General features: G+C 37.4%; 1 protein-coding gene across 2 annotated transcripts in view; it reads right to left on the bottom strand.

Moving 5' to 3' along the window:
- Positions 1 to 26,525, bottom strand: part of OGDHL (oxoglutarate dehydrogenase L) — a 50,591-nt gene that overhangs the window by 14,057 nt on the left and 10,009 nt on the right. Inside the window, exons 3-15 of one of the 2 annotated variants that reach the window (XM_059821107.1) lie at positions 26,163 to 26,265; positions 22,529 to 22,644; positions 20,437 to 20,591; positions 17,337 to 17,483; positions 16,635 to 16,725; positions 15,936 to 16,115; positions 15,444 to 15,572; positions 14,882 to 15,061; positions 14,463 to 14,615; positions 12,989 to 13,091; positions 12,234 to 12,362; positions 9,731 to 9,881; positions 6,338 to 6,465 (exon numbers count right to left, since the gene is read on the bottom strand). In XM_059821107.1, coding sequence (XP_059677090.1) covers positions 6,338 to 6,465; positions 9,731 to 9,881; positions 12,234 to 12,362; positions 12,989 to 13,091; positions 14,463 to 14,615; positions 14,882 to 15,061; positions 15,444 to 15,572; positions 15,936 to 16,115; positions 16,635 to 16,725; positions 17,337 to 17,483; positions 20,437 to 20,591; positions 22,529 to 22,644; positions 26,163 to 26,265 — 1,765 coding nt within the window. Of the gene's footprint in view, positions 1 to 6,337; positions 6,466 to 9,730; positions 9,882 to 12,233; positions 12,363 to 12,988; positions 13,092 to 14,462; positions 14,616 to 14,881; positions 15,062 to 15,443; positions 15,573 to 15,935; positions 16,116 to 16,634; positions 16,726 to 17,336; positions 17,484 to 20,436; positions 20,592 to 22,528; positions 22,645 to 26,162; positions 26,266 to 26,525 lie in introns of those variants that run through there. The other variant, XM_059821108.1, reaches the window with a different exon arrangement.

Raw genomic sequence — 26,525 nt, 5'->3', positions numbered from 1 at the left:
AAATATGCAATATGTTCAAGAGTTATTTGCACATATGCTGCTCTCTGTAAGGATGGTGTAATCTAGCTTTTAGAGAAGAATGAACTGAGGTCTTGACCACTTGAAGTTATCAATAATCACACAGTGCTTTTCAAAGAGTATGGAGCTCTATGCATATTTAGAGCTTGGTCAGAGGATGCACATAATTCTGTTTAATATACCAAAATCACCCCTAAAAGTCACATGGAAAAAAGAGTGTAATTTCTCGTTTCCTATCTTGTTGCCCACTTTGTGCTAATAATCTCCACAAGGTGACAGTGTCCCAGGTGAAGCTGCATTGAAAGGTGTGATCCTAACACAGATACCTTTTGCAAACTTTCTGACAGCCATAAAAATATCTGGGAAAATATATCCAAATGTAATCTATAAATTCTGATTAATATTTTGAAATTAATTCTTCTAAGACTACTATTTCATGGAACATGCGCCTGTGGTATACCCATCTTTGGTATACCAGAACTCATTTTCCACCCAGACAAATGACAATGAGAGTTCCTAACATTAAAGCTATTCCACCAGCTATTACAGCAATTGCTAGGGAGTCTGTCAAGAGTTACGACTCCTACCTGCATGTGGAGAAAATAGTTTAAAGAGCAGGATCTGAATTGCTAAATTAAAAAAAAAAAAAATTATTGATGGAAAGGTGTCAAAATAGATGCGAGGCAAACAACCCAGGAGAGGGTGAGGTGCTTCTCCTGAAAGGGATTTGTTGGGGCACCAGATAAGTCGAGGTCAAAAAGGTGACCTGAGCTAGAAAGACTCCACAGTTTTAGAGATGGGACATGAACTGTGAGCAGGTTCCTACCCAGGCCCCTCATGAGGGCTCAAAAAACTGCAGCAGAGACCTTGCAAACTTTTATTGTTTGCGTCTACAGAGACAAGAACTGAACATTTTGTCAGAATGCTGTGCAAACTTTGTGAGTTTAAAGGATTAACTCTTACACAGCTAGAAACACAGAGAACAGGTTTAAGCTGTGAGGAAATCCAGCGCCAAGACAACCAGGCTGCAAGACATAGCTTTCAAAGAATGACACGTAAAGAATCTGCACACCCAAAGGGTGGCGGAGAGCCACCAGCCAGCTCCTGAACACCAGGCAGCCGCTCAGGGCTCAGAGCACACCAGGGCACAGGGGACCAGGGCCCAGCACAGCAGTTCAGTAAACTTCCAAACCGAGGGGAGAGAGGAAAGAAAAATACACAGCACTTGACTAAGGTTGCAAAACTAATGTTTTAATTGCTGAAGTTCATTAAGGTCCCTAGATGACAGGCATAGCAGAAATGCTTCTTTCTATTAGTCCAGTTCCTGCTGTGCTCCCTTACTGTTCTTTCGTCACTCTGGCAGAGAAAGGTGTTGTCAAGCAAAGTGGCAGCTTACACAGCATATTATGCTATGTTTTTTCCAACAGCACTTTTCATGATTGTCATAAGAACTGTAGTTTTTCAATTAACATAAGTAAGGCTATAGCTTAATTCAATATGATTTCAAAATTATTTAAGGCATGAATGTTAACTAATGGTTATAGAGGGCTTATCAGTGCAGGGATTTAATGCCAGAATGAAGAAAGTTACAAGGACAGATTTGCGCTATATTTAACAGAAAATCTAAGCACAGGGGCTAACAGAGAGACATGCATCCTTTCACAAACCCAAACACAGCCCAGGAGAAAGCAAAGTTAATACCCATCTGGTGGCTGACTCTATTAAACAGAAAGACTGATGCCTTCTTCAAGCTCCATGCAGATGGCATTGAGAATCTGTGGTTACTACAGCCTATCCTAACACAATTTCTGACAGGCAATTGTATTTGCTACTCCTAACCTTAAAAATATGTTGTTGTGAATGAGTAGTAATACTACATATTTCATCCTAGGAGTGTATTGCAAAAAAAAGTTTAAATTAATACCTGTCCTCTTCCCTTCATCTTTTGCTTTAAACAGGAACTTCCCCCTTGAAAAAGCTGTACTCCAGGTCTCATTGTTCAGGAATTTGCTGAACTACGCACTAGTTCCAAGTCTATCTTGCCTGGATGTTCCCTGGAATTTCCCAGTATGGGATGCTACAGCCCTAGACCTCTCAAAGCCAGTACTGAACCTGACAGAGAGAATCACACCTCCTGGATGGAGACTCACCACTACACAAGTCATTCTGAGGGCAGTAAGGAAAGACAGGAGATCCTTTCAAGTATTTAAAAAATGCTGAAGAGGTAGCATGGAGTGCCTGTAAGTTACTTTTGCTTTTCTCATCTATTTTGATCAGCAAATAAACTCAGACAAACTTATTTGCTTAAATGACTTCACACAGCCATCACTTACACTCCCAGACATTCAGTTCCAGTAAAACAGAAAATTTATAGCTAGATGAGTGGATGCACAACTAAATTATAATAATCTAGATATAGCTAAAAATAGTAGACATAGGATGTCAAACAAAATTATCAGAGGTTGTTAAATACTCTGATTTAATGCCTCAGTACACACACGCCACAGCTTCCTGTATACAAAACACAAGCAATTGTTTGAACTACAAGTTAACAAGACTGCCTTTGTTTTATTTCTAAGTGAAATCAGTCTTGTCAGATTATCATTTTAATGGAGCAGTTACACCCCGGGTGTTCCTAACCAGCTCAACAATAACTTGGTGCAAAGCTCTCAGCTCTGAACAGATGCCAGCTCTTGGCTTACGTACCTGCCAAGGAAATAATCTGTAGTTTTATCATGCTGGGCTGTTCAATCCATTTTTAGTTAGCTCTAATTCACAGAAACTAAGGGAATTACCAAAATCCTTCTGAGGTGCTGCATGTTAACACAGTCATAAATTAAATTCTTAACACCTTTTTTTGTTTCCTTTCTGCCCTCTCACACCCCTCCCACACCCCCACAAAACACTTTAGGGCACTAATCCCAAACTGTTCCTTGTAACAGGCTTCTATGGTAGAAATAGCAGTTAGAGAAAAAAAGTGTTGGGGGTTTTTGCTGCTCCTGAAGAATCAACTCTTTGAACTGCAAATGTTCTCATATTCTTCCATGTACTAATGTTGGCCATGTTACCAGCCAAACAGGTAACAATTCTAACAGCTTCTCTTTGACTGAGATGCTTAACCAGAAGAGACATGTTCACACACTGCTGCTTATCCCAACACTATCTCTCTATGGATACAAAACGTAAGAGTAAACATGTTGGAGAAGCTGATAAGTAAAAGCTAGCAACAGAGAGGAAACTTAATTATAAAAATCACTTCAACATAGAAACATGGCATTTTTAGTTAAAAAAAATAAATCATCATTCATCAACTATTTCTATCCATTTAATCTCCTTTACTGTTAGAAAACATCTCAGACATGAGGGACTTAAAGTTCTTAATAATTAAAAATATCAGTATTGTTAGTTTTGAAGAACAGTCATCACATCTGTTGAAGCAGAATTGCACAGAAATAGTACTCTTATTTTCAGTGGATGAACAAACCCATATTTTGCCCTATTGCTTGTATTCAATAAACGTTATCAAATCAACTTTCACATTTCTGCTGCTGGGGAAGGGGGAAGAGCAATAGTGAGCAGGATGAGGTCAAGAAAGAGAAAGAAAGAGAGCCCACTTGGTTGATTTTTTTACAGAACAGAATTGTGGCAGTAAGAATTGCCCTTCACACCATAACAACACTAGGCTTCCTAGACCTATTAAGGTGTAATTTTTGGAACAAAATCAGATTTCAACCATATCCAGACATTTGTCACTTTCACATTTGGATACATTATTTGAATGTGAAAAAACCCAAAACCAGAAACCTATGACCCACTTACCCATAAAATTTGCAGCAACACAGTAAACAGGCTCAAGTTAAGAAACCCCAGACCAAACTGAGAAACAATAGGAAATTGGAAACAAACAAACAAAAAATCATTATCTGAAATTAAATTTTTGCTTTTTATCTATGCCAATTGTTTTTCTTATGTTTATACACAACCTCTTCTGCACTCCCCTATTTAGACTTTACATTTACATGTTGCTATATTAGCTTATAGAGATACAAACCTCTGTTCACACCAATTCTGCCACAGTGCTAACAAAAATAAAAAATCTCAGCTCTTCAGCCCATGCTCCAACTATACAGTTTTATACTATTTTAATTTTAATATTATTAGCAACAGGTAATATGTAGCATATATTGTGCTGGTTTTGGCTGGGACAGAGTTAATTTTCTTCATAGTAGCTAGTATGGGGCTGTGTTTTGGATTTGTGCTGGAAACAGTGCTGATAGCACAGGGATGTTTTAGTTACTGCTGAGCAGTGCTTACACAGAGTCAAGGCCTTTTCTGCTCCTCACACCGCCCCACCAGCGAGTAGGCTGGGGGTGCACAAGGAGTTGGGGGGGGACCCAGCTGGGACAGCTGATCCCAACTGACCAAAGGGATATTCCATACCATACCATATGATGTTGTGCTCAGCAATAAAAGCTGGGGGAATAAGAAGGAAGAGGGGGACATTTGGAGTGATGGCATTTATCTTCCCAAGTAACTGTTATGCATGATGGAGCCCTGCTTTCCTGGAGATGGCTGAAGACCTGCCTGCTGATGGGAAGTAGTGAATAAAATTCTTGTTTTGCTTTGCTTATGCGTGTGGCTTTTGCTTTACCTATTAAACTGTCTTTACCTCAACCCATGAGTTTTCTCACTTTTACCCTTCTGATTCTCTCCCCATCCCACCGGAGGAGAGTGAGCGAGTGTCTGTGTGGTGCTTAGCTGCCAGCTGGGCTTAAACCATGACATATGTAAAAATGACTACATGATCAAATATTTCTGGAACTTTGAAGCAAGTAGCTATCAATTACCATCTTTATCTACTATAATTTTTCATCTTTTTCCTTCACACTAGCTCCAAAATGGATATGAAACAATATTTCATTATTTATCTATAGAATCAATAACATAAATTATTAGATGTATTTGTTTTGTGCTACACATTCCTCTTGCCACCCTCATCATGTCAGAGTGAGGTTATCCATTCTCTGTGGCTGAAGGTAAAATGTCTGTCCAGTACCAAAAATATAATTCACCATGATTAATACTATCACTAACAAGAATTTGTTTTCTTGAAATAGCACCATTCAGAATAGCAGTTCAGATAAGGCTAGGATGGATTTTTGTATCTGTATTACAAAGTGTCCCTGATTTTGTTGACAGTTCCTCCCCTTTCGAGAAAGCATTAGGTGCGTGTTCCAGCATTGCCAAGATCAACCACCATAGATGGATACTTTCAACTGAATCCCATAATCATAAAATGTGGGGATGCTTGTTCAGGAGATGCCAGAACCTGAGAGGGAGAATTTTGGTAGCTGTTTCATATATAACTGTCTTACAGCTTTTTTTCCACATTCTCTCTCTTGCTGAGCTCTGCTTCTCATATAGCTACGTTATTCTCTGAAATTCACCTTCTGTCATTACTATGTAATTTCCTGTTGAATACTAACGAGACCAATGCCAGCATATCCTGTGACTTTTCCATCAAAAGCTGCTTAAGTCTCCCAGTTTATAGTTTTGAAGTACAAGCATGTTCTAAGCAGCCTAAACAAATAGGTGTACCATTTGAAAAGTGCAGAAAGTTTTGCACGGCAAGCACACTGAAACCTGCAAATTCATATGCCTGATACCACAGGCAACACACTCAAAAATTAGAGAAAACAAAAAAAGAAACAGAAACACAAACAAACAAACACCAGGTTGAAGTTTTCCCCTCTAATTTTTAGTTTATGCTAAAATGTTAAAACTAAAATATATATTAAAAATTAAACCCATCATAGCACACTGCAGGGAAAAAACAAGAGTTTGGCTTAAAGTTTATACTACAATGAGTTTTTAAAAACCCTTCAAGATAAGAAGACAACAAGGGACAAATCTTACAATGAACAGGATAAATTTATTGAGTCTCTTGGTAGAACTACTTTTTTCAGGGGGTGAGGTGGGGGGAAATCAGTTTAGGCATTTTGATTGGATTTTAGGCCCCTGTTCCGCAATTCCTGGCTCCCACCTGATACAAAACTGTTATGAATGTGATCATGTCAAAACACAACAAAGGTAGAGCTTGTTCATTTTTAAATACCACTAGCAGAAGGAGACTTTTGTTTGTTTGTTTTGAGGCTTGGCAAACTCAAGTAACAAAGTAGAACTTTGTAGCCATGAGGCTTAACCACATTAAAGCAAAATTGGAAAAAAAAAAATCCTCTTAATTAGCAGTCATCAGTTCCTACATCCTACAGCTATTAAAACATAAGCAGATCTGTCAGATAGTTACCCCGAGACATACCTAAGACGCCATATTCGGAAAGGGAGCTGTTGCACACAGTATAGGGGGCCTGCTGCTCCCAGAGGTGATTCATGGGAACACACGTTCTCTTGTCAACTTCTTGATCGTGAAGCACATGATGACGATGGCTGCAAATGGGTATTGAAAGGAATTCATTAGCTAAGAATAATGTTGGGCTTTAACAGAGCTATTTTCAAAGATAAACCATCAAAGCTATGTTCTAGAAAGCATGGAAGCAACACACTTATCTTTGCTTTACACAACACCCTGGTTTGGTTGAAACCTAACGATACAATCACATGCCTAAATACAATTGCTGCGCTATAAGGACTTTCACTGACTATCCAGGCTTGTTCTCAAGCACTCATGGAAACTGAAATACCGCATCACTAGTAGAACTGGCGGGGAGAGGGGAAGGGGTGGGGAGGTTGTTGCTGTAAAATAGACTGATTAAAGTAAAAAAAAAAAACAGAAGAAAAAAATTATTATTAAAAACATTTCACTCTTCCTCCCTGGCAAATTCTTTTAATCTTTTCCTTAAAACAACTGTTGTTTGTCTTTTATGCAAAAATTTAATCTAATCTAATCTCAGCACCAAGACTTAAAGCAGTTGCATCCTCTTTCCTGCTATTTCCACTCGCATGCACCATTTACAGTTCTCTAGAACACCATTAATCAGCATTAGAATGGGGCACCGAGGAGCACTACCAAAACAGAGATGACTGAAGTAATTACTGTGATCCATTAACTCTCTGAGCAGACTGAGTGAATCACACCAATATGTCCAGCTTTACAACTGCTAACATAAGGACAGTTATTATACTGGCAACAACTACCGTGTGTTGTATAGCTGCCAGCACTGAATTAAAGACTGAATCTTTTTGTACTTCCCTTTGCTATAATGAATGCTAGCAAAAGAGCTCTGAAATGTATTTAGAAGTTAACAATATAAGGCCAGGAGAAGACAGAATCTTTCAAGAACAGCACAGGGAAGGAGGGAGGGAGGGGAAAACACACACACCAGACAGCCATTAGGCAGAAATAATTTTTGCCACTGTCACTTTATTTTTGTCATTCAGCCGAAGATAGAAAGCCTAGCTAAGCAATAAGCTTCTTGAGCAGGAAGTTTTGTGTTTCCCCAGAAAAAGGACATTACAATGACCATAGATGGACAGCCAGAAATACACAGACATGCAAGTCAGATTTTGCTGTTGCGCCATTGTCAGGTTTACTGACATCAAACCAGTACAGAATCAAGTCTCTCTCTCTCCCCCTTTCTTTCTCTTCTCCAGAGTGTGTCTCCAAGATGAGAAGGGGCCCAGTCCTTCTATCAAGGGGCCCAGTCCTTCCATCTGCAGCTTTATCTACCTTCTGTCTATTGGTATGTTGAGTACCGAAAAAGGAAGAAAGCAAGTCGTCACACTGAATACTGACAGAAAGTGTTACTTTCTAGACAGCACTTCAGAAGCTCCAAAATAATGAAAGCACTCCCCTCATGCTGTTTTCATTATGGCAACGCAGCATCTTCAGTTCTTCCCAAATTCTAGCTGATACTCCCTCTTCAATTAGTCTCAGAGATTTGAGACCATAATGTACTTCAAGGATTTTTGGGGGTGAAGAAGGAACTTCTCAGTACAAAGAGAGGATAAAATGACATATACTTTCTATGTGTTTGTAATGTGTTTTTTCCAATAAAAATGCACCAGCATTTGCAGATGTCTTCAGTTGTTAGGGAAGTTGCTCACCTTTGTTATAAATGACAAAGAAACCAAACCACAGCTAAAAAAGAGCAGCTTTACTGAGAACTGCAGTATCTCTTAGATGTGCTTGTACCACAAGTTAACTTTTCTACCTATTCTTCCAATGAAATGAGCCTGAACGCAGTATAACAGGCTAAGTCTTACAAATTTCTACAGTATTCTCTTCCGTTTAACAGAGTAGTTGAATATTCTCTGACTTCCTCAGGTCCAAGGCATTTTTTTAATCTCACCCTTAATTGTTCAACTGCCCTATCACATTCATAACAAAAACTCATAATCACACCATAGGCTAGTATTGTAGATCCCAGTACCCATCAGGCAAACTCAAAACCCAGCAGTGAAGCAGAGCCAGGTTACTATAAATCAGTCAGTAGCAACTTCAGTCCTGAACTTCACAAGAATTTATTTGAATGCCTTTTTACTCCTTTTTGAAAAGACTGAATAATAAAATCCAGATGGCACAGGAATCCTTAGCTAGTCTTCGCCAGTCTGAATAGCTTTTTATTTGAACACTTTTTTCTTTTTTCCCTATATTGCTGTGATCACAACAGTTATTTTTATCTCAAACAAACATCAAGAAAATCTGGACGATAAGAGTTCTGGAGAATCCTATTCCACCAGTGAGAGAACTGGGAATACAGAGAATCGGAATTCTCAAGACAAGTGTATAGGCATGTGCTAGACATGACCTGAAATAGGTATATAGGTTGCTAAACAATGAAATCCCAGGAGATGCTCACTGCTTTACAAGACCATGGTACTGAAATCAAGGAGGATGATAAATTGGGGAGGGGGAGCAGGGGGAATCTCCCCATTTTCGGTTTCGTTTTCAGGTCTTGTCCGAAGGATTTTGTTAAACCGCCATTAGAATGGGAGCAAAAAGAAGAAAGCCCAAAAGACTGGATACCAAACGAAGCTCAGTATAGAAACAGAGCACTGTACCAGAGAAGACAGGCACCAAGATTTATCTCTCTTTTCTGCAAGCATTCACAATGAAGCACAGTGCAGCTGCTAGTTCATTCACCCCCAGCAATGGGCTTCGCATCAAAGGGTTCAATTAAATACAACATTAACATTTCACTCCTCGGAGAATCAGGTAACGCAGCAGAACTATATATATTTTTACCAAGTGATCAGATTCTGCGTTCATTCATGCTCCATAGTCATTAAAAGTCTCGGTACAAAGGATCTTGTTTCACTTAAAAAAGCTTTGCCAACTGGCAATGTGTTTGTTCACAGGATACCCGAGTTCCAAGCAGCCACCACTGGAATGGTTATTTAAAAGACTTCAGAATCTGCAGCAGCAAATAACTTCCTTTTACTTGTCAGTAATTGGATGGATTGCAGCTGAATTTTTAGTTAAAAAGCAGAAATAAAAATCATATCTGCTTTTCAGCAAGAGAAGGAAGAAAGTATCTAAGAACATTTGTTCTGCCTTCAAAACAATTCTTTACAATGCTGTTTACAGAGGCACAGGAGATTTGATTATTCTTGACTACCAGAATCTATAACATCCAGATTGATGCTAAGTAGCCTCAACTTCCCCTTCCCCACAGAAGACCATATTGTTTAAAAAAAGTCAAGGTGTTTTTTTAAGTATGGGACAGTATTTAACAGTTATCTCAGTACTCACCTAAAAGTACCCCGCTCCACATCCTGTCCACTCAGTCGGACATGGATCCCTTCTTTCAGAAAAGAGCCAAAAGCCATGTATTCTGCTAAGGCCCAGTCAACAACCCTGTTCTTGGTCATTTCCAAGCGGGCTCTCAAAATCCGAGAGAGTCCTACATTGGAATAAAGATCAGAAATCAATGGACCTACTTCAGAGATATTTTATATTCACATTACATTCACCATTCTCCTTCCTCACTGGTTAAGTTAAACACAGATCCTAACAGGGTCTATAAAATGTTCTTCTAGAACTGAGCTGCTAGCAAAGTAAAATAACTTGCTTCCCAGGCAAAGGGTTGCATAATGTTCATACCTCGTTTTAGATGAAGAAAATAAGATTGGCTGTGTCAGAAACTACTGAGGACAATTAAAAAGACTCATGGTGAAATACTTCTTAAAGATTTATTTTCACATCTCTAACACCAAGTACTGTTTTATAAGAGACTGAAAATATCAGCTGTTGGGTTCGTGATTTTTTCTTCTGTCTTCCTCTCTCTCCTTTTCTTGGCATTTGTCTTACCGGACTTTTGGAGATGTTACAAAGATAAACAGGCTGGATTAATCAAGACTATGAATATCATATAAATAGGAAATTATAACAGCTGCCAACGGATTTTCAGCTGGTAACCAAAAGCTGGTTTTTTACAGTGAAGATTTTATAACTTGGTAAGCCAAATCACAAGTTGCAACACTGTGACTTTTAAAGGGAATAAAACTTCAAAGCTGCACATGGGTGCTTCCAGCTTTGAGGCTATAAGCCTAGAGTATTCAGTGTCACTTGACACCGTCTTTATTTTCACATCTGCACTGATGCTTTTGGCAAGCTATCCTAATTGTTATTTTCCCATGCTTCCCTTTGTTACTTTCCCCATTTTTACAAAAATCACTGTGCTTTCTTTCCACATAAAACTATTCTTTCATCGAAATTACTGCCTTTTAAGTTAAAAAAAAAAATCTTGAAAATTTTCTCTTTAGAATATACTAAACACTTGATAAAACAAAATAATATTCCAATTGTTTGTTGAAAGACTGCGAGATAATAAGCTGTTTCGTTCTAGTGGAAGGACAAAGTACTTCAAAGGTGCTCTTCTTCCCCTTCTAATTTTCCCCAAATCTTCTCTTTCATGGCCTTTTAAACTGCATAAAAGAATCTAGCAGACCAAAGTTTGCTTTGAAATATAAATCTATCTTATATACTGGCAAGTGTTACTTAGTATCAATGGTTAATCAAGTTACTAAATGGTTAATCAATGGTTAATCAAGTTACCTTTTTCATTAGAATGTCTAATATTAAGTTTTATTGGCTGACTATAATTTCAAATTTATCAGTGTCACAACAAAGTGCACAAATGTGTAGAAGTGTTTTAAAGTTCATCTATTAATTGTATCTGCTCAATAAGCTTGCAACTGATAACTGGGAATGCCCTCTCATCATTACTTGTAACAGTGTTTAATTGTCCCAAAGGAACACAAACACATAGAACATGTACAGCAGACACACTTTATTCCATGATGGATGACTCTGGAGAAGAAAGATTAGGTAGAGATTTTACCCAGAAAAAAACCTCTCTTTCTCCTGCTCCTAAGTACATTCCTTACCAGCCAACAAAACAGATCCCTAAACAAAGTGTCGCCATGTTTCCCCATGGAATGAACATGTTATTGCTCCCTGTAGAACTGCTAGACTTCAACCTGACCAGGGAGTAAAAGAATAAACTCAGAACTTTGACAGAGTGCCAGGTGCTCCCCAGTGAGGCAGGCACGTTTAACTTCTACTGTAATAGACGCCAAATTCAGAATTTAATCTCTTCAGACCAAAAGATAAGACTTTTTGAGAAAATGCTAGATTTGTGCTATCATCAATGCTAAATGGTAAATTGAAAGAAAAACTGTGTCTGAATTTGCCCACACAGAGTCCATTCAGCTGTACTAACATTAGGCTCATCACATATCAGCAATGTTGCCAGGTCTGAAAAGACCAACCTTTACTCCTCAGTAGAAAGCTATCTAACTACAAGAAAAGTGTCTTAAGTGGACTTCAAATTACCATTCGTTTTAGCATAAAAAAAAAAAAAATTAATAGTGCTTCCTGAGATGGGTGCCTTACTTCCCAGTAAGTCCCACAAATGTGCTGCATAGAGGCAGCATTTTCCACAAGGACTTGAAGAATGAAAGGAGGTATTAACCTAATGTTACAAAGAGACTTAACTCCCTCAGAGGAAAATCTGTTTTAATGAGGTAGGGAACAGAAGTGGCGTGATACTGAAAGAACATTATGCTGAGAACAAGCAGCAGCACCTTAACTGTCACATTCTCCTTGTCCATAGGGTGGAAGGAAGAGTTAAAAAAAAAAAGTCACAGGCATTTTTCCTCTTTGGGAAATGGCCCAACAGCAATGCGTGTGCAGAAATATAAAATCTGAGCAAGAAACATAGCCAGTAGGAGAAACAGAGACTCCAGCTGACCTGCATGTATTTTGAAGTCTTTGACTGGCACTGAACTAGCTACATTGCCAATATGAGTCAGCAGGTCTTCTGAAATGCCAGTTGGAGGACAAGACATGCTCTTGGGTTCTCCATCCACATTAAAGAATCCTGGAAGTAAAAAAAGATTTGGTGAGATGTTCAAGGACTGATTAAGAGGTATGTACACTATCTACAATTTATTTAAAGACTCACAACTCCTAAAAGACATTCTAAGCAGCAGCCTAAACCTAGTTCTTCACCTTTCACTGAGAGATACAATTGTTTTGATTGTCTGCGTGACAACAGAACTTGATCTCACAGGCACACAACGATCTGTTTTATTTCTGTTTCACTCCCTGTGAAGTCCAACTATGTGGGCAGAGGCAGCCAATAAAAGGCATATGGCACCTCAATCCCTCAGGAAAAAAAAAAAAAAAGAAAAAAAAGAGGAGCATGAGACATACTCCTTCTTCCTGAATGCAGACAGTTAACACTACAGGAAAAACACTTCTCTGCTAAACTGAAAAGACATCTTTTTCAAAGTCACACCTTACTTTGCATGTTTTTTTAAGAAGAGCACCTCTTTCAAGTTGATCTGGCAGAATGTTTTATTTACTATTAACAGGGGCAAACCAAAGGTCACATATTTTATTTTAAAGGAACACTGATAAAAAACATTTAAGAGTCCTAGAATATGGACTCAGAATAAAAGCACAATAATACTAACACTAGGATAAGTGAAAGGACCTTCTTACCAGGCCAAGGTGAGTCAAGCCAGTGCTTGATATGCAGGATCTTGTTATCCTTAGATCTAGTATATGCTTCTTCACATATTCTATCATACTTTGCAATTTCTTCCTGTAGAACAAAAACTTTCTTTTTAAAATGGATAAACATAACATCTTTGTACCGTAGAGATGACACCTACCATTCAGTATGATAAAAACAGTTATTTAGCTGCAGAAGAAAATTTAGTTACAATTATGCAAATAAACAATTTCATTTTATCTAGGATCAAATTGCCTTCTAGAAATGTGCTTACCCGCATTACTCTAAATAAAGTATTTAGTTTATTGGACAGGTGTTACAGAGGAGAGTACCAAGAGCTGAAGTTGCAAGCAGTACTCTAGGGTGAGACAGAACTGAAGTAACAAATAGAATTTACAGTGGTATTTCTAAGATCAGCATTATCCATCTGTCATACTTCAGGATACAGAAGCCACTAAAGACTAGAAAAGAACCTCCTAGAAAACTAGTCTGGCTAGGAGAGTTTAGCTAAGAATCTGCTGGCCACACCTATCAATGGCAACAAGTACAAAGTCATATTCTGTAGAAGCAGAATGTCTCTACAATATTTATGTTTCAATCCAAAACCACACTCAAGTTACTGAGCTAGCTAATCTTTAAAATAATTAACAGCAATGTTGAACTCAGTCTGTACAGCAGAACATCCATCCAGGATCCTGGATCCAGTCACCAAAGCCCATGCCACTACTGGCATACCATTACAACGATTCAGGATAGGTAGTTCTACATGAGCTGTGATCATTCTTGCAGATAACAGAATGCATCCACACAAACTGCATTTTTGTTGATCTGCAATACTGTGTCACTACATAGTTAGCCACACCCTTCTCAGAAGGTCCTTTGTTGCATTTGCACTCTACACATTCACTTTCAAAAAGATTAGGGTAAAGACCTAACCAGCTTAATAGAGGCACCAGACTCTACACTTCATCCTTCTGGAATATTTCAAATGATCTCTGAACGTAGTTGAATTATTGCAAGAAAATAAAAAGGATAAATTGATTTTATTGCATTATGGCTGGATATGAGCCTGCCAAGGTTATCAATATGAAGCTACAGTTATTCCTATGAGCATTCAAATACTGTCTTACTGCTGAATCAAGATTCTAGAGATGAAGAACAGCTGTCAAATGCCTCCCTCTCCAGCATTCACATCTGATCACCTTTTACAAATCTCACAACTAAAGCAATTTTTTTTCTGTGCAATATGTTTTAATTACTTCACAGCACTTTCAGTCCTTTTGTCACAACAATACTATCTATTTTACACAAAAATCCAAACCAAATTGAATCAGAAAGTGTCAAAGGGTGAAGACTTATCACAGTAATGAAAGGAAGATTTTTAAGCAGACAGCATACAGTGACAGTTGTGTCTTCCTACTGACAGCTTCTTAAGCTCCCTTTAATTCTGTTGACATGTACCTCAAACTCCTGCAGTGTTACAGTCCCATCTGCAATCAGTTTGTCAGCATACTTCTTCAGCACTGGCACCTGCTTATGAATCTGCTTGTACATTAGGGGCTGGGTGAACATTGGTTCATCCATTTCATTGTGCCCTCTTCGACGATAACAAACCTACAAAGGGAAAGATTGTTTCTGTTGGTAAGGAAAAATGTAAAATGAAGTATTTCAATTTCACAGTTTTAAAGATATTTTAGGACATTTATGGTATAAAAACATTTATAGATTCTTGTGGGGCTCTTAGTTGTTTTTTTTTAAATGAAGAAACTAAAGACCATTAAAATCAAAATATGTTTCTTGACTGGGTCTTCTAAGCCACAGAAAAATAAGAGAGTAGTACATAATACACAAAATGAAAAGTTAAGAAAACCAAGACTTACCAAGTCAACCACCACATCTTTATTGAATGTGTTTCGCCATTCTGCAGCTACACTGCACACATACATCACTGCTTCAGGGTCATCAGCATTCACATGAAAAATGGGAGCATTGACCACCCGAGCAACATCAGTAGGATATGGAGATGAACGGGCCATACGGGGGTCTGTGGTGAAGCCAATCTAAAAATTCCAGAAACCTCCATTAAAATGTGAGCATCTCCCTCTGCTTTGTTTTGAATGCTTGAGGTTTTCATTTAATAGCCATTTACACAGCAGTAGTATGAGCTTTTCATTTTGGCTAGCTAGCTTCTTTTTGCTCCCTTAAAATCAAAACAAAGCAAACCTAATCCAATTAAGTGTTAGAAATTGAATGAAAGAAATGTAGGTGGTAAAATATTACCCACTCAGAGTTGCTAGATACTATGATCATTTTCAGGAACATCCTAACCATTCTAATAAACAGAGGGGACAATGCACCCTGCTAATAACAAACAAGAATAAAAAGAAATACACTAGCAACTATTCAGCAGACAAATTGATTGGAAAATGCTCTACTTGTTACCTGGTTGTTGACCACAACGTGAATAGTGCCATTTGTGGTGTAGGATGGGAGGTCACTAAGATGAAACGTCTCATAAACCACTCCTTGTCCTGCAAAGGCAGCATCCCCATGTAATAATATGGACATAACCTAAGAGGGAGGATTATACGCACATATATTAGAAAGCAAAATTGCAATTTAAGCTTCTCAGCAGGATTTCTTTGCTCCGTATTTCTGTAGTGCTTATAAACCAGAATGGTATTTTTATAATAAACCATAGACTTGTCAGCATTCTGCTGCCTTTGCTCAGTTCGCAAATGAAAGAAAGTTTTAAGCCTACTTCCTGAAGCTACCCTTGAGATACCATGTCAAAAACCTTATCTCGTTCAACAGATGATATATCCCTTCTGTGAAGGAGGAAGACTCTGTGATACAAAACTACTGGTAAACTATTTTTAGTAAAAATAATATGAAAAACTACCAGTAAGAGTTACTATATTAAAAAATCTTTACCTTTTTCCCTGCTGTATCTCCTCGATAAAACTGTTCAGCTTTTGTCTTCCCTTGCACAACAGGATCAACTGCTTCCAAGTGAGAAGGGTTAGCCATCAGGGACAGAGTGATTTTCTTGTTTGTTGCTCGGTTGATCCTCTCATGGTACATTCCCAGATGATATTTTACATCCCCAGATCCCTAACATGCAAGATATAGTCACAATTCAGGAATTTCATTCACACCAGCTGCATCTGATTGACTACGCCTAAAATTTGTGCTTCAGTCTGAAAAATGCATCTAGTTAATTGTATAACAGTATGCACTATGGGTTTGACACCATAATTTCAAATTGGAACACTGTTTCTATTTTATTATCTGAGTGTCACTATCCAGTATTGGATAAATATTTACAGAATATTGATACTTACTTCATTTATATGAAACAAAGAAAGATGCTTAGAGATTACGAACTCAGACAAATGACCTGGAACTTACTTATCTACAGTCATTTCTAAGACATCTTCTGCATGTTAGAGGTACAGTATAGTATTTAAATTTGTTAAGAAATTTCACCAAATCATATTCCTCAAACTAGAAAAGAAGACAATGCACTTCAGCTGCTGATAATGCTATTTTCATAATAACCATGACCAAAATTACTAAAAACTACCTTGAATGTTGAGCTCTCTACATAGATCTATTGAAGAAGCATCTTACCTCATCAGCTGCTTCAAGTTTGGGATCAAACTGACAGAAGATCTGCTCCAGCTCTTTTCGGATTACATTAGCCAATACATTCAGTCTACCTCTAAGAAAATTCCAAACATAGTTATGTCTCAAAAATGGTAATAACAGAGTGAACAGCATAAAACTTATAAAATCAGCAAGCCAACTCTGTCAGAAATTTTGCAAGTAAGTTCACTTCAAACTTTTGAACCTGAAACCCTTCATTCTACCCTTCTCCTCCCATTGCAAAGTTCCTCCAACCCATTCCCACAGACATTTTATAACACCTCGTTACCCAAGTACGAGCAATGAATTTTGTAGCTATCTAGCAATTTTAACATGATTACATTAATAATTAATTAATTAAGGCAGACTGCAAAAGTAAGTTTGATACTACCTTGTCAAGCTTTCTCAGTTCTAGGCTCTATGCAATGGGATAGATACCATGCCTGCTGCCACATTTGCTTGCAGCTTCAAAGTACACTGATGAGAGTTTTGCTAGCATTTACCTATGAATCCTGTAGCCTCTCACTGGCAGGTATGTGTTACAGTACTCTGTTCCCATTACTCGCTATAAGTGATTCTTGCTACCCTAGCTTCTCTAATATCAAGTTCGTTAATAAAATTCCAGAACCCGAAACTTGTCTTAAGACAATAAGCCCATTTGTTGGGGGGGGTTTCCATTGACATTACCTATGAGGCATCCCCATTATAACATATTCAATTCCCATTTCACTGGATTTATCAATGATGGTCTTAAGTGCAGGAATCATTACTTCACATCCTTCCAAACCAAATCTCTTTTCGGAAGACCACTTGCGAGCAAGGAAGTCTTCAAATCTTTGCCAAAAAGAAACCCAAAAAAACAAGAGAGAGTGTTTGTATTAAGATAATATAGAAAATACTTATTATCAGTAAATAAAATGACATTACACTGTTTTAAAACACCTGTGAATACATGTTTTTAGGCCTCTGGAAGTAAGTCACATGTAGGGAGGGAGACACAGGAAAGAATTAAGTCTTCTTTCCACCTAAGAAGTACTTACCAGGACTTTGAAACAATTCAGACAGGAAGAAGAGTATCCACCTCAGACAAAATTAACTTCCCAAGTTAAACTCTGCTCCTTCCCGTGTATACAAAATGCATACTGACCACTGGGAAGGCAGAGTAACAGCAAAGAAACCTCTTCTATGGATTGAAGAGGATGTAGCAGAGAACATGTATTTTCTGGAAGTAATGATTAAAAACTCATAGAAATACAGTTGAAAGCACGCCTGTTTCATAGGTCCTATTCAACGGCAGGGCTCCTCAGACTCGTGTGATGTAACGGTTGGTAACGTGCCAAGAACTAGGACACTGGTATCTCCGCCTCAGCTGCAGCAGAAGAAATATGTCAATCCTTGACAGCTCTATATTCTTTCATTCTTTAATGCATTTGGGCCAGAGGCAATGTGAGTGGTTAAAAAGTACCTTTTAACAAGCGCTGAAAGGATTAGATGTTGTAATGCTTGGAGATACAAAAGGCAAAGAATATACATCTTCATGAAAATAACTGTATTGGTTATTTCATCTGTGCAATGCCTCGACTCTAACACTGCCATAATCCATTAATACTCAGCTTATTCCTCACTTAGAATGCTGACATTTACCTCTTTAGATTGAAGCCCTAAAAGCAGTGGAATGAAGAGTTGCCAAAAGACTATCCTTAACTCACCCATCAATACCCTTACAATTCAGGCATCTAAGCAACAAGCCAGACCCTCAGCTGAGCTATGCCGCCAGAATTCCTCAGGGAAGTCTGCGGGGTTATGCAAGTTTATATAAAGTGGGGTCCCATGTGAAAAGCAAGCCCTACAAGGTAAATCAAAGTGGTGGATATACATACTGTTCTCCTCCTCTTTGCAGCTGCAAGCTAAGACAGTATTGGACAAGCAGAAAGTTCACTATTTGAGGCAAAGTGCCACTAAGTGTACAGAACTACAATATTTCACAGTAACATCTTGCAAGTCCCCCATATGCCACTGTGAGTTCACAAGGGCTGGCAGCTCATCTGCTGTCACTACGTGTGTTCAGTACCCAGCGAGGAGCAAGTTTTATGAAAGATGGTTATTCTCAGAAGGGATAACCTAGAAATGCTTGATCCTGCACAGGCTTAAGAAGATGCCCAGATCAGACTACACAATCAGGATCTAACATGTTTACTAATGCATACACAAAGTAGCTCAAAAATATACAATGAGTATTTTACACAAGGAAGAGTTGAAAATGATCCTTTCTTCAATAACCTATCAGAGAACACCACAAAGGATAAGAAATCCTACTTTAAAATTCAGTTTCAAGTACCTGAAGTACGTAGTACTCGGAATGAACATTTTTGAAAACAGTATTCTTGAGCAAAATGAATACTATCTGCTTTACAAAGCCACAAATCTCAAAAGCACAACCGGTTTTCCACAAAACCAGATTTTTTTTCTTGATCATTTTCAGACAAAAAAAAAAAGCACGCTAGAGATAGCTGAATAGAAATTTATGTAAAACTTTTTTCTTCCATTTTCAGCAGACAATTAATTTGGCAGAAAATGCATGTTCAGCTCCTTCATGCTACTAGAAAACCCAGATCTTTCCCCAGCTTAGACAGGCAGGAATAAAAGCACAAATTCTTGTCTCAAGATAAATGGAGATCGTTCATACTGAGGGCTTGTTAAACAAACTTACTCAAGTGCAATATTCATTTGACCATTAAGTGACTTTTTAATTTCTGTTTAAATGAAACTTTTAACCAAACAATCTTGCTATAATATTGGCAAACAAAACCTGGCAAAAATATCTTCCAGCACCTCCAATGAGTGCCTCATTCTTAAGTCTTTGAACATGGAAGCTTCATCAAAAAATGTGTCTTTATAAATCTCTAACTCCTGTGTTTATCAAAGGATATGCAAACTGTTTCAGATTGTAAGAACTGCAATACATCTTGCGCCTGAGAAGACAGTCTTGTTCTATGAGTAAGAGAGTAATTCAGTCTCTGGGATCACAGTATTTCCATACAGATAGACACAATGGGAGCACTCAGTAAGCTGTTTCCAAACATGCTTTCATATATTGCAGAGAGTAAAACTCCTGCTGTCAGGTCATGCAATGGTATAGCACGTCTTGGCATACCTCAAAATGAAAAGGGCAAAAACAGGACTTGAAATCACATTATGCCTCTCAAATCCAGTCCCATCTTGACATAGCTTTCCAAAGAGACTGTTATAGCACCCCAGTGAGTCAAACAACACTTGTGTCAACATTTCACCCATCTAAAAATTCTCCTTGAGCTAACTGTTAGGATGGCTTCCTTTGATCATGTGCTACTACAAAGATGCACAGTGGATAGAATATAGCAGAAGATCAGTACCCAACGTTGTTCTGACACCTACTTTCTGAAAAAGGTTATGAATCTTTAACACAGATGCATATTACTAGTCTGTTGAAACCTTTTTTTCCCAGTCTATCTCTGCAAGCCAATGAAAACATTGCCAGATACACCACTAAGGGCTGCACAAGTGTTACAGAGCACAACTTGCCTTTTAAGAAAATAGAATGCTAAAAGTTACTACACAGACCCTGACATACCTCACAGCACACACTTTCCTTTGATATCGCAGCCAGGTTAACTACACCCACCTGTACTCCAGATTTCACTTAGAATCTTCATCTCCACCTCAGCAGAGTTTACAGAGCACACCAACTTCCCACACCAACTTCCACCCAGCAGTCACAGAGCAGTTTCCCAGCACCACCCCAGCATACCTCATTGAGCGCACCAGCCTTGCCAACAAAGTCCTTTTTTCCTCATTAGTAAACTTCATAACACCCGGCGTCTCAAACTTCTGCCGGATCCACTGGCACTGCTCCACATCATTGATGAACATAAACTCCAAGCCAATGTGTTGGCAGTAGGTATTCTAGGATGTAAAAACACCAACACAGAAGCTTTAGGAGTTAACGGGCCATGAAGAAACAAATATGTTTTTTAAATTGTATTTTCTGTTACTCTTCTGAAAGCTATCTTGTCTTCTTCCTCTTCCACTATATCTTCCTCACAGTAATCCTATAAATTATTTTACTGAATGTAGTTTTGTGCCAGAAAGCCTTCTCTACAAAGTAATATTTCAAAATTTTGAATCTGGAAGATTCTCATTTGGTAATGCATTCAAAGTAGGCCAATAAACCTGCCTTAAACTGACTGGCATATTTCGCCTAACTCGCTACTGTTCCTACAGGCATAATAGAGTCTTTTCTTTAGATGCACCAGCAAAGATTTCGAGTCATTTATCAAAATTTACCCTGTTTTTTTTAAATGTCACCTGAAATCAAGCAATAAAGACAATGAGGAGAGAGCTATGAAGCCTCATGCAAATTGTCTGATAACTGTCAAGTCTCAGAAGGCTGAAAATCTGAAAAAGAATCCAAGCAGCTGAGAGCAGAGAAAGGAGAGGGAAAAATGCAAAGACACTTCAGAAATTTTGTCTCCTTGCTGCATTTTTTAAATTTTCTTTTTCTTACCTTAAAAAGAATATTTTACCAGAAAAATGTGTCCAAAATACAAGTCAACAGAAGTAAGACCTATTGTGAGTTTAATTTGAGACAAAACTGCTCTGAACACATAGTATGTTCTCTCTAATGCCTCTAAAAAAGGAGGTTAACTTCAATAAAAAAAAAAAAAACACAAACAGCAAAGCTCTGGAGAGAAGAGGGAAACCAGAGGGTTATTTCTCTTTAACACAAATCAGTTCCTTGAGGCTTTCAGATTTTGCTATTGATTTTGTCCATTTATTTGCACATTACAATTTTAAGGATTATCTCTTGAAAATTGCTGCACAGACGTGCTAGAAGTGCAAAAACCAACAAGCAAATACAGAGCTCAAATGCACAGCAGAGATGTTGTGGCTTAACAACTTACCATGCTTCAGCTAAGCCGATGTAATAGTCAAATCTGCAAGTCAACACATTCTCTCACTCTTGCAACAGGTCAAAGCCAAGAACTCTCATACGCTCAGTAATTATTTTATTTTTATATTCTTGTAACCCAGTTCTGTATTTCATCCTTTAAAATATTTCCTCATCCCTAGCCCTTTTTACTCCAATGGATTTCATTACCATGCAAAAGAACTCTACAACTTCAGTACTCCAAAATCCTGGGAAAAGTACAATCGAGAATATTCAATACTTGCTAACTCAGTAGTTTACAAATTCATGACCATTCCTACTTGCTGTTTTGCTATTTGGAGTTCCCCTCTAATTATATTTATTCCTTTGAATTATTTTAGCTTTAAATTATTTTAGCTTTGATGACTGCACATGGCATAGCCATATCACCTGACAGATAATGAAACTCTAGCAAAAGGATTGGGGATGGAAAACAAGGACCTTCACTATCTACAAGCTACAGCTGGGCTTTCATGAATTTAGTACTCAACTCTCATATTTTTACTCAGGTCAAAGTCTCACTAAAGCTAGGGCTCCAAGAGCAACCCCTGCACATCCTGAGTATGTATGCAAAGGTGTTTTATCGGTGGTAGGACACTTAAAAGACAAGTTCTAAAGGCTCTACTCCTTTTAAATAACATCAGCTCTTTACAGAAGTAGGGCCGGAATTAGTTTTCTACCATTCACCTCTTTTATACTCATCCTTAATCGATGTATTTCAGATATCCAGGCAATGAAACTTACGGTGTTGCCATCTCTAGATATAATATAAGGGTTATTTTTAATGTCATTTGAATATTTTACATGGTCTATTAATCATTGACAAATGATAAGTTTTTTTGTGACTGACAACTGGAAAAAATTCACTCTGTTTGGATGAAAACAATCACAAATCAAAAAATGTCCCACTGACCTCCAGCCGCTTGATGATCTCTCGTAAAGAAAGACTGTTCTCATTTCCTCCTATGAAGGTGGTTGTAGGCAGCTGAAAGACTTTGTCCAAATCTGATTCATGCAAACCATAAAACCCTACAACAGGTATATTATCAATTTGAGAAGCAGGGCAGATGACAAAAAGGAAATGAATTAAGTTTAATAAAGCAGTATTAAGAAAGAAAGTACCAGACTAAAAATTGGAAGTGTGGATATTTTTGAGGCATCCATTAGTACAATGCACTTTAGTCTGGATTTGAAAAAGAAATATTTTAATTATATAGTTATTATTTGATTAGAAGTACCAAACCATTCTTTCTTAAATGCTCAGATAGAACAACTGAAATTAAAATAACCCAAACCTTTTTATATTTTAGCATATATGCCATCAATTCTCCATATTATATCTTGCACTTCACTGTTTAGTAAGGCAACTAACTGTAATGATTGGGATTTCTTCCTTGCTCTATAACAAGCAACAAACACAAAAAGAAACACTTTTCACAGTCAGAACCAATTGGTTGGAAGCACACTAGATTAGTTTATACGACATTAATAGACAGATTAAAAGAAAATACAGAACATGTTCAATATAACACTGTGGAGACACTCTGGTAGAACTTCCAAGATATCTCTATTCACCCTCTTTCTCTTTATAGGGAAGTTAGTTTGAAACAGCCATGTAATGATCCATACAGCTCTATTTCCCAATCGGCGACCCCTTACAAAACAGACAGACTTATACACACACCCCCAACTAAAACAAGGGCTTGTTTAAGCATATCATCCACTCCTGATTTAGACATATCTAAACTTGTTCTGGCTGAGAAAATGGTTTAAGAAAATATTTAACTTAACTATTATGCAGTTTCAAAAGCCAAAATATACAACAGGCAAGACCGAAAGACTGGTATCAATGCAAGTTAAAGGCTTCGCATGATAAAGTTTAATCTAGACCTGTTAAACAAAGAAAGGAAAAATGGCTTCTTACAATTGTAAAAAGCAAATGTATAAAACTTATAATACACATCACATACAGTTATGAAACTTATATATACATAAAAATTATATAGGTGTGCGTGCACATAGAAAAATATTTTAAAAACTGAAAATAGTTTCTCTATTTTTAATTTTGAACTCTATCCTGGTTCCGGATAAGCTGCAGACATCCACTTTAACACTGATATGACAGCCTGCACATAGCTCTTAAATCAATATAAAATTGTGCTCTGTATTCCCTGTTAAACGAATTTTCTGAAGATGAAAGCAAAGAAGCAATTTAAAGATGAAATAGTAATGGAACTTAGCATTTAGAGTTGAAGTCAGGCCATAGGACTGTGTTGCCACCACTTTTACTATACAGCACTGTCAGTAATAACACACTTTGTGTTTTAAAAATAAAAGATTTTAAAATAATACATTTTAAAATATTAATTTTGGGTTTAATAATAATTTTAATAATATTTTGAAATGTCAAATCTGGAGTGACCAAAAAAAGTGTTTATGTACCACTATTTCTCCTTTTTATATCATAATAGGTTTTTCCAGCACAAAATTATTTCTGGTTTTCTATAATGCTAAAAAAATAAAATAAAAATAAAATAAACCAAAATAAAAAATAAAATAAAAAATAAAATAAAAAATAAAATAAAAAATAAAATAAAAAATAAAATAAAAAATAAAATAAAAAATAAAATAAAAAATAAAATAAAAAATAAAAAATAAAATAAAAAATAAAATTAAAATAAAATAAAGGAGGGAAAAAGGAGGAGGGGGGAGGGACACAGACGATGACAGGGGCTTTAGCGTCATTAGTGTCATTTGAAACAAAGCAGTGCTAATATCCTTTTTTTTTTTTCCACCTTTGCTGACTTTCTCTCAGACTTCACAGGCTTTTCATGTTCCGTCATGCAAAAACCAGAACACGTACAGGAGTGATAAGGGCACACACAGAACATCTGTGCTTTGCACTGCAGCATTGCATATTTACTGAAGCATCATCTCATGTTTAAAGAGATACAACCTAATTGAAATCCAAGAGTTCCTGAAAGCAATTCTGTAACTTGAATCATGCAGCAGGTACACCTGTAACTAGATGCATTTTTAGAAGCAACTCCCAGAAGAAACTTCCTACCAGAAGGTTTCTCAAAAAAGAAACCAGAAGACAGGACAAAGAAAATGCACAAAAAAATCAAACACTAAAATACTTTCTGTACTACCAGAGACCTTTCATAAGTTTCCTGCCTGGAACATTCAAGGATAGGCAACGTTTGAGAGCCTTCTCTTTTTTGCTGTGCCAAGACTAGGCTAGAAATTTTGTTTCCCTCACAAAATCAACTATCACCTCAGTTACAGTCTCAGACACATCCCCTCATCGCATTCAGAGGTCTAGCATATTTTTCCAGTGCTCATCAGGGCTTCAGTATGATGCCTTCTGACCAGTCACAACACTCTGTACTAAACTAGCTGTAGAGTTCAAAGAAATTTATACTGACGTACCAGCAATCACCCATGCTCCAAACAAATTATATTTACTCAGGAAATGTCTAATGTATTTTCTAGTAGGCACTTTCCTTTAATTAAAGCTGACAAACTTCAAAGAGAAACCTTGATTTGTGTAAGCACCTCCCTGTTTACAGTCTTAAGCAGTCCACCGCCTTTATATGATCAAGGGTCAGAACTGCTTCTTTCCCTACCACCAGAAATGGAAAACACAGCAGCAAAGAGGAAGCAGATATACTTACAGTAAAATTAAGCAGAATGTGTTTTATCTACTAATTGCACTATGTTTTATGTCTGGTCCAAAAAGTTTCCCTACATATCAAAGAAAAATTGGTTCAGTGTCTTTATCCAGCAGAAGATCACCTTTTAAACAAACCAGGTAGATTGAGGAGCAGAGAAAAATCATTCAAATGTTTTTTTTATTCAAGAAGAGAGGAGCAAAGAAATTGATCAGTGCAGTTTCTCAAAGACATGCCCTCTTAGCAACCAGAACAACCTTTGCAAAAGCAAACGCTAGTGTACTACACTCTTCCAGCAGCAAACTAAAATGATCACCATTGGATTGCATACACAAGTCAAGAATTCTACACTTCCCATGTTTCTTCTGATAACTTCAAACAGACTTCTTCAAGTTATATGGAAGGAGTAAGTATCAGAGGCTAGGTGTTAAATTAATGAAACTTACCCTAAGTTCCTCTATCCAGTGTTTCGTTTATTGCTTGTTTTTCCTATTGACTAGCCTTCAGATGTCCCCAGTCAAAACAAGTATCAAGCATAATGGTATAAAAGCAATTCAGACTACCAGAATGTTGGCTTAATGTATTGATAAGTATTAATTCCTGGTGTGGTTCAAAACCATAAGATTTGGGGGTTTTATAATCATCATCCGTCAGAAAGTGAATTCACAGGAACCTCACCTGTGATCTCAGAGTAGAAATTCCATCATCCTGAAATTTGAGTCTCCTTACAGATGCTCAAAGAAAGATATTTCATAATACCAGCAAGCAGAAAAGGTAGAAGCTCTCCTGAAATGTCTTATTAAATCACTTTAGCCCAATGACACAAAAGAGACAAATGACCATTGCAAATAACAAGGCATACAGTGTACACACCAAGTTTATCGATTGTAGTGATTAAGTCAGATGGAACAAACGAATCCAAGTCTGCATCCAGAATTCCAAGGGGATCCAGCTGAGCCACATGATGGCCACGGATCTGAGAAAGGAGGAAAGTGAGAGAAAAATTAAATCACACTAACTAAAGTCAGACAAAGGAAAAAAGTCACTGATATCTCTCCATAATATGTATAACAGCCATGAAGTCAAATAAGCCAACACCACTAATGTCATGAAAGGTTACATTTCCCAAGTCTTCCCATCAGAACAGGAAATAAGCATTATATCTCTGCATATGTATACTACCTCTATAAAAAAATGCTGAATACACATTAGAACCTAACCTTTATTTTGTCTGAC

The sequence above is a fragment of the Gavia stellata genome, chromosome 9 (assembly GCF_030936135.1).
Source record: "Gavia stellata isolate bGavSte3 chromosome 9, bGavSte3.hap2, whole genome shotgun sequence".
In the NCBI taxonomy this organism is placed as follows: domain Eukaryota; kingdom Metazoa; phylum Chordata; class Aves; order Gaviiformes; family Gaviidae; genus Gavia; species Gavia stellata.
This window is presented reverse-complemented; position numbering and strand designations above follow the sequence as displayed.